The sequence below is a fragment of the Heteronotia binoei genome, chromosome 7 (genome assembly GCF_032191835.1).
Source record: "Heteronotia binoei isolate CCM8104 ecotype False Entrance Well chromosome 7, APGP_CSIRO_Hbin_v1, whole genome shotgun sequence".
In the NCBI taxonomy this organism is placed as follows: Eukaryota; Metazoa; Chordata; class Lepidosauria; order Squamata; family Gekkonidae; genus Heteronotia; species Heteronotia binoei.
In genome coordinates this window covers 116,645,774-116,657,915 of record NC_083229.1, presented here as the reverse complement: position 1 = coordinate 116,657,915, position 12,142 = coordinate 116,645,774, and the positions used below count along the sequence as shown (strand labels likewise).

General features: G+C 55.2%; 1 protein-coding gene across 1 annotated transcript; it reads right to left on the bottom strand.

Annotated features, from left to right (window-relative positions):
- Positions 1 to 9,949: 9,949 nt before the first annotated feature.
- On the bottom strand, positions 9,950 to 11,850 carry FOXC1 (forkhead box C1). Its single transcript, XM_060243008.1, is given in 2 exon segments — positions 9,950 to 11,651; positions 11,653 to 11,850. Coding segments are annotated over 2 exon segments (1,848 nt in total). The 5' UTR covers positions 11,806 to 11,850; the 3' UTR covers positions 9,950 to 9,956.
- Between the last annotated feature and the right edge of the window lie 292 nt (positions 11,851 to 12,142).

The window sequence follows — 12,142 nt, the reverse complement described above, 5'->3', positions numbered from 1 at the left end:
GAAAGCCCGAGGAAAGATTATCTTATTTAAAACGTTTTTCACCTCCGCCTGACTTCGAGGAGGCTGGAAAGAGCGCAAGGAAGACAACAGGGTTTTTGTTGTTGTTTGTTTTCAGTTTTTTTTTCTCTGTTGAAATGATAAAAAGAGCAAGATGGGATCCACCAGATTTCTGGCAGCACAGGAAGCCTTTGAATTCGCCATCGGGGCTGGTTTTGTGTGTGTCTTCTAGATATCATGCTGAATCAGGAAGGAGGGGGGAGGGACAGATTTCTTTCTGTATTCATAAAATGTATACGTGAAAAATATCTACTCGTCAATGTTCCTCGAAGCAAATCCCTGAAAGGGCTAAGCCAGAAAGGGCTAAGGCAGAAACGGGTTAACAAATGCTTGAATCGGTGGATGTCTCCTTTTAATTCCTCCCTCAGTCCTAGAGACTGACCTTGGTTCCCTAACCCGGGAGTTCAGATTCTGAAACAGCAGAACAAGGCTTGAGTCCAGAGGCACATTTTTATTCAGAATATCGGCTTATTTAATGGCGCTTACTCCTTCGTAAAGATGCTTAGAATGTACAGAGAGAATCTGCCAAGAGGAAATTTTCTGGGATGAAAAATATGGATGCCGGGTGATGTTTTGAGGTTCTTTTGTTTCGTCTTTAAAAAAAAAAAAATCTATCCCAAATGGAGACTGCAGTCTTATGTACGTTTACACTGCGAAAGACCCACTGACCTCCGGTGGATTTACTGCTGAATACACACACGCTTAGGGTTCCCCTGGATATTGTGCCGCAGGATAACAGGACAGAGTTTTTGCCTCTAGGCAAAAGGAGCTCGGATTTAAGTTGACTCGGCTGTACTGAAGCCCACCAAACGAAACACATTGAGATCCAAGTTAATCTGAAACCTCACCTACATTATCCCTCACCTAGGAAAAGACAAAAGTGGCCCTGATTGAGAAGACGAGAGAAGGGTACGGTTTTAAATACCCTGGGCCCCCATTTTCCCCAGTCCCACATACCTCCTTGCATCTTACTGCCTCCTAAAACCGATTTTCCTTGGAGGTTTAGAAAACGAAGGCTCAAAAGCAGCCCAAATGACGTCTGAAGGGGACTCTGCCGTCCTTCCTCTCAGCGCCATCGATTAGGCCCATCCACGATCCAGTCTCGGAAAGGTAGCTGCGAAATCATGTTCGAGAGCTCACGCTAACTCCGCTGAGAGGAAACGCCGGCCCTAGGAGAGAAGCCCAAAGTCCCAGCCAGTGGCACGCAGGGCCTACAAAGACCGGTTGCCAGGAGAGAAAGGACTTCTATTCCGTTGGAACCTCTATGATATTTTCAAGCTATTTCAAGCCCTCTGAAATACATTTTGACCCCACGTTTGGGATCGCTCTCTCCGACACCCCAACACACTCGCAGGCAGGCAGTCCAATCTGCTTTTGAAAAGGAAAACCTCAAGAACGGAGTTTCTCGGTGGGTTCCCAAGTTCAGGGCAGCGCCTGGCTTCTCCCCTGAATCTCCCGATCCATATCCCCCTCTCCCTCTCCCTAGCAGGGGCGCAGGCGAGTCGCGATCCCACCCTGCTGCTTCCTAGCAGGAAAGGTTCCCGCAATCTCGCGCGCAGCCGGTTCCAACAATCGATCCAGATCTCCGTGGGTTTCCAGGGGAATCCCTGACCGAGGATTTAGACGGATCGCGTCAGCCTAGCCTCGGAGGAGCCTCTCGAACCCCGCGGGGCTTGCCAGGTTGCCCTCCTTCTGTCCCCACCTCTAAAGAATCTCCCCCGCGTGCTGCGCTCAGCATCCAGAAAGACACTCGCTGGATCCCTTCGCAGCCCGATTCGTCTCCCGTAAGGCCGTTCCAGCTGCCGCTGGGCCGAGGGGAGGCTCAGGCCGTGGGCCGGACCGGTTCCTCCCCCCCCCCCCAGCCTCTCCCCCTTCCTCCCACGGCCCCCCAGGTCAGCCGAAGGGTCCTCGGCAAAGTTCCCTCGAAGCTGCAGAGTCTGGTGAGCAAACATTCTGCTTCCTGAGCTCCTGGCATTAAAGCTGGGAGCTGCCGCGTGAAGGAGCGTGCTCTGGGGCCAGCCTTCCTGAGCGAAGACACAAATGTGTGAGCCGGAGGCTGTGAGCTGGCTCGCGCTCACTCCGCTGAGAGGAAACGCTGGTGCGAGGAGAGGAGGCCAAAGTCCCAGCCAGTGGCAGAGCCGCTCTGCAAAGACCGGTTGCCCGGAGAGGAAGAACTTCTCTCCCGTTGGAACGCCTATGATATTTTCCAGCTACTCCAAGGCCATCCAGATTTCAAACAGATTGTCTAAGGGTGAAAGGGGCCCACTTGCCATCGGGCCAGTCCCGCCGGCCCCAGCCGCTGATCTCGGTCTAATCAGACCACGAGGGGGCAGAGGCCCAGCGCTTCTTAGGAAAAGCCCGGCAGGAACTCATTTGCATATTAAGCCACAGCCTCCCGGATTCCCCATTGTTTCACGCAGGGCTTTTTTTTTTTTTTGTAGAAAAAGCCCAGCAGGGACTCATCTCCATATTAGGCCGCGCCAAGCCAGCCTGCGTTCCTGCGCGCTCCTGCTCAAAAAACGCCCTGGAGAGGCCCAGCCACAATTCCCTGCTGGAGCCGGGCCCGACTGGCCATGATTCACCGTCTAGCTACGGGCCTCCCCTCCCGTCACCTCCACCCCGGGCGGTTGGGGCGCCCTAAGCGGAAAAGGCAGCTTCGGTTTTTTTTATCCCGGGACGCCGCGCGGGCCAGCAGCGGAGGCGGAGAGGCCTGGAGTGCGTCAAAGCGCCGGCAGCACAAAGGGGCTATTCATGCGCAGCCTGCTGCAACAACCCCTTTGCTCCTCCGCTCCCAGGTGGGGCTCCTCCAGCCCGAGCTCTCCTCACCTGCAAGTCAAACGCTCCGCAGGCCTCCTTGCAGCGGGCATCACCTGGGGATCTGTCTGAGGAGCAAAGGCTGCGATCAGGCGCGCCAAAAAAGGCACTTTCTGTCCCCAGCTCTAAATAATACACACACTTTCAAGGCACTTCCCAACTGGATTTGGCCAATTCACGCTGTAAAATCCAGTTAGGATCTGTCTGAAGAGCAAAGCCTGCGATCGCACACACTAAGCAATGCACTTTCAAGGCACTTCCCAACTGGATTTGGCCAGTTCACACAGTAAAACCCAGTTGGAAAGTGGATTGAAAGTGCATTCTTTAGTTTGTGTGATCCCAGCCGAAGTTTCTACGTGGCTTTGAAGGGATGCTCAGGCTTAAGGTGCCCAAGAAAACTCCTTCCTCCCCCTTCTCTCCACCCTCCCTTTGATCTGGGGTTGCTTCCCTCCCCCTTAATATTGTCTCAGAACAAGGTCACAAACTCAAGACGGCTTTCTAAAATCGCCTGGTCTCCCTTCAAGAAGAATCAGCCGTTTGGGCTTCTGCTCCTCGGTTTTCCCGTCAGAGAATCGGAGGAGTGCCAAGGCCCACCTGCACGTCTACCTGCGACCGGCAGCCTTCCCTCCCCCTCCTCCCACGTGTCTTCAATAGAACTTAGATAAGATGCACACTTCCAAGAGGCCTCCAAGCCCTGCAGTAAATCCCGAGTAAATGGCTGCAGTCACACACCATAATGCACTTTCTAACTGGATTTTTGTGAGTTCGCACAATAAAATCCAGTTGGAAACAGTGTTCCCTCTAAGCTGAGTTAGGCTGCGATCACACACACTCAATAATGCACTTTCAGTCCACTTTCAATGCACTTTCCAGCTGGATTTTGCAAGTTCACACAGTGAAAGCCAGTTGCAAAGTGGATTGAAAGTGCATTATTTAGTGGATTGAAAGCGCATTATTTAGTGTGTGTGATCAGCCAGCTCAGTTTTTTAGCCTCCGGCTTGGCTCTTTGTCTTAGCTCAGGAAAAATGGCCCCGGAGCCATTTATTCACTAATTTATTCAGTAGCTCACAACTTTAATACCAGGAGCTCACGAAGTGGAATTTTTTTGCTCACAAGACTCCACAGCTTAGACGGAGGATTGATTGGAAAGCGCGCTGAATGTGGATTGCAAGTGCATTATTTAGTGTGATTGCGGCCCATGTGCGGAGCACTTAAGTGATTCAACCCCGTGAGAAAAAAAAACCCCAAAGCAAAGTAGTCTTGAAGTCTTTCTTTCGGCCAGCCGGTGGTCCCTTCATCAGCCGCAGTGGAGCCAAGACAGAGAAGAGCCGAGCGACCCCTTTGGCCGCCCTATTAGCGGGAGGGTGGGCTTCGGGTAGGTCAGACCCCACAGCATCAAGACCCGGTTGTCGCCGCTTTCCACTCGAAGGAAACGAGGGGGGGCGGTAGCAATAGGGGGGCGCCTAGCTTCGTGTAGGTCCTTGCTCCAAGGAGAATCTGACTGAGACCAATCGAAGAGATCTGCAGCTAGATTTCCTGCCCGCCGTGGCCAGGCACCAACAAGCCGCGCTGCCCGAACCAACTTCACTGAGAAACCCGTCCAAATTCAATTCAACTTTGAGCCTATCCCGACAAATGCCGGCGCAAGATTGAAAGTCCTCCGGTACACGTCACATGCTACTCCCAAATAAGCACGACTGCTTTAAATACACAACGACTGTGATCACACACACACACACACACTAATGCACTTTCAATCCACTTTCAATGCATTTTTCCGTCTGGGTTTTGCCAGCTCACATGGTAAAATCCAGTTTAAAAGTGCACTGAAAGTGGATTGGGCGTGCATTACCCAGCCCACGTCGCCTTTGCCTTGCAATCAAGAATGTTTCCCCGGAAGTGTGAGGAAAGCGGACTTGAACCGCTCAGCACCGGAGCCTGGAGCGCGCGGGGCGGCCTACAGACAGATCCGAGCGGATTTCCCTCGCAAGCAAGGCCCGTCGACTTCACAGGGACTCGCTTCCGAGCAGGAGCGCTTGCAATGATTTGCAGCCTGTCCCAGGCAAGCCAAAACAAAGATCTGAAACTGCAATCCTCCGCGCTCTTATCTGGAAGAAAATCCCCCTGGCCGCGGCGAACTTTTACTTCCGAGTGGAGCATGCAAACGTCCGAAGTGCCGAGCGGCTTGGGCGCCGATCCCCTCCGGCTGGCTCGCTTTGTTCTGCGCCCGGCAGGTTAGTTAGGCCTTCTCTTCTCTTCCAACATTCTGCCCCCTCCAGCCCCCATCTCTGTATTTTGTCGGGGGCTCTGATCCCGCGGAGAAACTGGCGAGGTGCTTTTGGGTCCAAGAAGCCCCCTTTGCCAGTGACAAACCAAACCATCAAAACAACCAGGACCTCTAAGAGCCGCCCTAGCCCCCCACACCCCCCCGCCCCATCGATCAAACAAGCAATTATCGAAGAGCGAGCCCGGGATAAAAACAATTCTTCCGTTCCCCCTGTTAAGATCCGGGAAACCAAGACTTTCAGCGGGGTGGGGATAAATCGCAGACAAGAGATTCTTACGCTAATTTTGCACACATTGGATGATGCGCTTCCGGTGGACTTTAGCAGGCGTCTGCAGCTGGCTTTTCCTGTGCGAAACAAGAAAATCGACTTGATAAAGTGCATCGAAAGCACGTTATCCAGTGTGTGTGGAATTGCCCTTAATAACCTCAGAAAGCCCTGCTGGATCAGCCGCAAGGTCCAGCCAGTCGAGCGTCTCGTTTTCCACAAAAGCGGGAGGGGGGGGAGGCAACCCCAGAGCAATTTCTGCTGGCCTCGCGCTGACCAGAAACATTTTCGCTGCGGTCACACGCACTCAATAATGCACTTTCAACCCACCTTCAATGCACTTTCCAACTGGATTTTGCCAATCCACACAGTAAAATCCAGTTGGGAAGTGCACTGAAAGTGGATGGAAAGTGCATTATTTGGTGTGTGTGATCGCAGCCTTTCATTAAAAAAAAAGATGGCAGAAACCAGGCAGCCCCCACTCCCAGCTCCCAGCGTTCTCTCTTCTCTTGTTCCTTCCCCTTTCGGCTGCTCCCAAGTACGCAAAGGGCAGCATCCGGCGACAGTCAAACCAGAATGCGAAACTGAAGCGCAAACGGGCTTCTTGTCTCTCGCCCTGCAGTCGACAGTTCTTCAAAAGGCCCAGTCGGTTTTCAAGAGTTTTGGCCTTCAGGCGTCCACGTACCCAGCCGCTCTATTGTAACACACCTAGTTAGAAATATGAAAAATATAAACTAAATAAAAAAAAAGTTGTCACGAGACTAGGCCCCAATACAGAAACAGGGAAACCATCCGATCGGAAGAAATTCCACAGAATCTTTGGCTGCGATCACACACACGAAATAATGCACTTTCAATCCACTTTCAGCGAACGTTCCTGTCGTGAACTGGCTTTTACTGTCGTGAACTGGCAAGTTCCAGTTGCAAAGTGCCTGGAAAACGGATTGAAAGTGCATTATTTAGCGTGTGACCACAGCCTTTGTGTAAGCGTCAGGACTGGGCCGCTGAGCTCTCCACACACCAGTTCAGTCAGAATTCAGAGTTGTGCCCCCAAGACCCTGAGCCTCTTTTTACTACGAAGAATGCCCCATTCAAAATGTCAAGGGCAGGCGTTTTCTTGTTCAAACCTTTAGGGTCTCAGACTTCATCTTATTGACGAACGGATTCACAACCCTGCCAGTTACAATATTGGAGGAACTATACGCCATCCAGGCAAGCCTCTTTCATTCTATAGATTTGCTCCTCGATTCATTCGTATCGTATGGCTTCGTGTTAAAATTAAATGCGTTTCTGACTACGGAAGTCCCCGAAACCGTTTCCATCCTCGTAGCCAGCTCGACTGATTTATGGACTGAGGCTAACAAATTGAGAGGCAACGCTCCGAACAATCAATCGCCGGGAGATAAGGAAAACACGCGAGAAGGAAAGCGCAGAAACCCACCCAAGAATGGCTAATTTTCAGCTTTGTCCCGCAGCGTCCCCGGAAGACTCACTTAGCAAAGTTCACTCCTAAGCAGTGTCCTCTCGAAGCTGAGCGAGTGTGAGCTAGCTCACAGATTTTTAGCCTCCAGTTCACACATTTTTTTGCCTTAGCTCAGGAAAAAATGGCTCCAGAGCATGCTAATGGATGCAGGAGCTCACAACTTTAATGCCAGTAGGTCACAAAGTAGAATTTTTGCTCACAAGACTATGCAGCTTAGAGGGAACACTGCTCCTAAGGCTGCAATCCTTTACAGGGTTTTTTTCTTTTTTTGGGGGGGGGGGGAGGAATATAATCCCATTCAACTCAGCGGAGCTCACTTCTGAGCAAAAAAACGCGAAACGTTTCAAAGACGGGGGGGAAAAGCAAACCACCCAAGAAACACAGCAGCATTTGCCATCGCGCGACGTGCATATTGGAACTAGAAGTATTTGGTGCAAGGCATAAAAAAACCGAAAGGCGGATCAGAGAAAGGGCGATCGACCCCCCCCCCCCCGCCGCTTTCGAAGACGGCTCTCCGCGGAGTTCAAGGATCTAATCAGGTTTTAATTAAGCGAGCCTTGGATTTATTTACCGTTTGCGGCCTTTCACAACCGGGGCGCAATTAACTGCGAAGTGTTGCCGGAGATAAGAGCTGCTGATTAGGGAGCAGCCGGGGTTGGAAAAGGCGCACCGGAGGCACCCGGGGAGAAAAGCCTCCTCTCCTCTCCGCCCGCCCGCCTCGCCTCTGTCTCCTGACAGGAAGGCCGATCCCGCACAGATAAAAAGCTGGAGTGCATTTTCTGGGGTTGTTTCCAGCGCCGGGAAAAGCCTTCCCACCCAGCCGCCCCGTTCCAACCTCCCGAAGTGGCGCTTCCTCAGTCGACAAGCGTCGCCCTCTTGCGCTACTGGCCGAGTCCTCTCCGCAACGGGAATGGCTTCTGTTTTGAAAGAGGCCCGGAGAAAATCCGAGGAGACGAAGGGACAGCAGAGGGTAGAAAGGTCTTTCTTGGAGGCGGGAGAAGGTCGCCTTCTGAATTCTTTCCAATCAAAAAATATTTTTTTTTTAAAAAAACACCCCTTAAAACCATTTAAGAGAGGAAAAGAAAGAAGCTTTAAAACACACTTTCATTTTTAAAGCGATCTAACTTTCAGGCCTTTTTTGAGCAGGAACGCAGTTCCGGCTGGCTTGGCGTCAGGATGTGTGGCCTAATACGCGAATGAGTCCCTGCTGGGCTTTTTCTACAAAACAGTCCTGTGTGAAACAATGGTGACAGCAGGGGTGTGTGGCCTAATATGCAAATGAGTTCCTGCTGGGCTTCCCCCCCCCAAAAAAGCGCCCTGGATCTAAGTTACTTTTAAATGGGTATGGTCTTCGGCATTCATTTAAATCTGCCCAGCCCTCGGAGATAACTAAGTTGCAAAGATCCAAGGACATCCTTCCTACTTAAGGATGAGTTTAAAAGGTTCGGTTGACGGAGACTTCGGGGTAAAATGCATGCATTCATTTGCAGGTGGAATCGATGGACTCCTTTTTGCAGTTACTTTAGTAACACACTTCCCACGATCCGCTTCATACAGGGATTCTCTACTGTAATACTTTCCTGAGTCCCAAAGTATGTTAAAATGCATCAGGGTCCTCTTAATGCGCCGCTTGCCAAAAGTGTTGGCTCGGCGGCTCCTACTCTCCTGGCATTATTGTCTTCATTATGATTTGGTCTGAGCAGTTAAGAGTTAACGCTATCCCCAAAATAAATACACACGTCTCAATCAATAGGTCAGTGGAATCGAAGCCTTTGGTTTCCAGCCAGTTCTAGCCACATCGAAGTTCAGGGACCACACACAGGGGGGGAAAAATCGACTTAAATCGATTGCATTAATTTACAAGTTTAGTGCTTTTAAGGATTGATACATAGACTTCAGTTCAAGAGGTGTGGCTTAAGCGGTTTGTAGATCAGGGCGGCTGTAGACCACCTCCTACAGAGTAATTTTCAGAATGTTTATCTTATGCATATTGGAACTAGAAGTTCTAACATCCACATTGTTACACTGTCGAGTATATTTATTTATTTTTTTAAAGAAGGGATTCAGGTATGCAGACATAAGAGGTCAGTTCAATTGCATGGTAATTTATTAATAAACAAACAAGTCAGTAACTTCAGAATATCTTCGACAAAAAGGGAAAAAAAGGATAAACGATAAAATAAGATTAATACACTTTCCCTTTTTCGTATATAATGAAAGGAAGAAAAATCAGCCTTTTGATGCCATATTTAAAGTCAGTTGTGGGGGCGGGGGCGGGGAGAGAGAAGAAAGAACACGTTCTGGTGTTTGGTCCAAAAGATTCAACTACAGATTTTTTTAAAAAATAAATTACTATATATCAATTTACACTTTAAAACAAGTCCTCGCCTTATCAAGAAGCCTATGCAGAGAGAGAGGGAAAAAAAGGGAAGACTGTTTCCAAAACGGAGTCAACTTTGTTTTTTTTCTTCCTTTTTAAAGCGTCCCTTCTACATCACCTTAGAAATCAAGGGGGCAAAAACTGGCATCGATTGGCCTGGACCTGGATCGCGCCTTTCGTAGGATAGCAATTATTCTCTCTCTCTCTCTCTCACACACACACACACAGACGCACAGGGGCGCGCACACACAGACCCTCTCACTGAAGCCAAAGGCAACATCCCCACGGATTCGAACGTAGCCCGACGGTTACCTTCCAGGGCCAGGCCTAGAATCCTCCTCCACTGGTCTGCGAACTCTCCCCGCAGGCTCTGCGGCGCTGCTCTGCCCCGTGCGCCCGCGGGCACCAGAGCGCACGGCGAGCCCCCTATAAGGTCCCGGCCAAAGGGCGCGCGGGAGAAGGAGCCCCATTTCCCGAAGGGCTTGAAGCTGGAGGGGAGCTGGGTGGTCAGAAGCAAACCCACGTTACGTGTCATTTGCAGCCGCGCCGTCCTTCGAACAAAGCATCCTCGCCAAGCAGGAGGGAAATGTCCGCGGCAGGGTTTTCGGAGGAGCGTGGGCGGCCTTGGGGGAGAGGGGGGCGTCAGGACTCGGATTGGGGGGGGGGGGTGTCAGAACTTGCCGCAGTCGTAGACGAAGGCGCCCGAGGGCCGGTACAGGGCCTGGCCGGCGGGGAAGGCCATCTGGCAGCTGCTGGCCGGTCCGTTGCCGTTGCCGCCGCCGGGCGAGTGCGCCAAGCCGAGGCGCTGCGAGGACTCGAACATCTCCCGCACGGCGTGGAAGTTCTGCTGCTGGTGCGTTGGGTAGCCGGCCGGCGAGGCCGAGGAGGCAGCCGAAGAAGCCGCCGCCGCCGCAGCCGCCGCGGCTGCCGGGGCCAAGTGGGCGAGTTCCCCGACGGCGGTGGCTTGGTTGAGGTACCAGGAGGCGAGGCGGCCGCCGGCGGGCGGGTGGCCCTCGGGGGGGCTGAGGCTGAGCGACGAGGCGCTGCTGCTGCCGCTGCTGGCCGCCAGGCTGTAGTCGGGAAGCGGGTCCTGCTCTCCCGGGCTCCCGCCCAGGTGCCCCCCGGCGCCGCCTCTCTCGCCCCCAGAGCCTCCCGCAGCGGCGGCGGCGGCGGCGGCCGCGTAAAGGCTCATGGCTTGCAAGTTGCAATGGTAGCTGCTCCCCCCGCCGCCTCCTCCTCCGGCTTGCGTGGCTGCGGCGAGGGCGCCGCTGTGGCTGCCGGTGGTGTTGGCGCCCTGGCTGCAGGGGGCGCTGTAGAGCGCGCTCTGGCCCGCCGCCGCCGGCGCGTAGCAGCTGCTGAGGGCGAGGGAAGGCGGCGGCAAGGCGGCGGTCCGGGAGGAGGCGGAGGAGGCGGGCGGCAGCGCCAGCAGCTCCCCCGCGCCCTGGGGCGAGGCGCGCAAGGAGGTCAGGATGATGTTGTCCACGCTGAAGCCGCCGCCGCCGCCGCCGCCCGCCGGGTGGTGATGGTGGTGGTGCGCCGCCGGGTGGTGGGGGTGATGGTGCGGGTGGTGCTGGTGGTGCTGCTGCGCTTGGGGGTCGGGATCCAGGCCCAGCGCCCTGCCTCCTCCGCCCGCCGCCTGCGGGCTGCCTCCACCGCCTACTCCTCCGCCGCCGGCGGCGCTGGAGAGGCTGCTGGTGCTGGAGCTCTCGGGGCTCTCGATCTTGGGCACCGGGGCGCCGCCCAGCGGGGAGACGGTGGGCGGGGGCGAAGCGGCCCCGTTCTCGGTCTTGATGTCCTGCAGGCGGACGGGGGGCGGCTGGGCCGGGGCCGGGCCGTCGGGGGGCGGCGGCGGGGGGCGGGCGGCGGCGCTGTGGGGGGCGGCGGCGGCGGCTGGGGGCTCCTTGAGGTGGAGGCGCTCCTTCTCCTCCTTGTCCTTGACGGCGTCCTTCTTCTTGAAGCGCCGGCGGCGTCGGAGGAAGGAGCCGTTCTCGAACATGTTGTAGGAGTCCGGGTCGAGGGTCCAGTAGCTGCCCTTGCCGGGCTTCTTGTCGTCGCGGGGCACCTTGACGAAGCACTCGTTGAGCGAGAGGTTGTGGCGGATGGAGTTCTGCCAGCCCTGCTTGTTGTCGCGGTAGAAGGGGAAGCGCTCCATGATGAACTGGTAGATGCCGTTGAGCGTGATCTTCTTGTCGGGCGCGTTCTGGATGGCCATGGTGATGAGCGCGATGTACGAGTAGGGCGGCTTCACCAGGTCCTTGGGCTGCGGCGCCGCCACCGCCGACGGGTAGGGCCCGTACGGCCGCCCCGGCCCCCCGCCGCCGCCGCCGCCGCCGCCCGCGTATTGCTCATGGGCCGCCGGGTGCGCCCGAGTACATGCTCATGGGCGCCGGCATGGCCGCGTAGCCTCCTCCAGCCGCCGCCGCCGCAGCCGCCGCCGCCCGGTAGTAGCTCTGCTCGCCGCCGAGGTAAGGCACCACTCCCAGCGAGTTGGGGCTGGAGACCGGGTAGCGCGCCTGCATGGCCTCCCCCGCGGCCGCCCGGCCGAAGCCGGCAGCAGCAGAGCGGCCGCCCGCCGCCTCCTCCGCCGCCGCCGCCGCGTCCCCCCCTCCAGAGCCACGGCAGCCCGAAGCAGGCGAGGCGACCGCGAGCTTCTTCTGCCTCCTGCAGTCCCCGAGGCGAAGGCTGGAGGGGTGGGGGGAGGGAGGGAGGGGGCTCCTCCGGCGCGGCTCCTTCCCCCGCTCAAGCGCGCAGCTCCTCCAGGCAGCCGGAGCCACCCGCCGGCGCGGGCGCACGGCGAGGCCTTCTCAGCTAGGGCCCCCGACGCTCCGCCGCAGCTGGGACGCTCCAACGACTTCC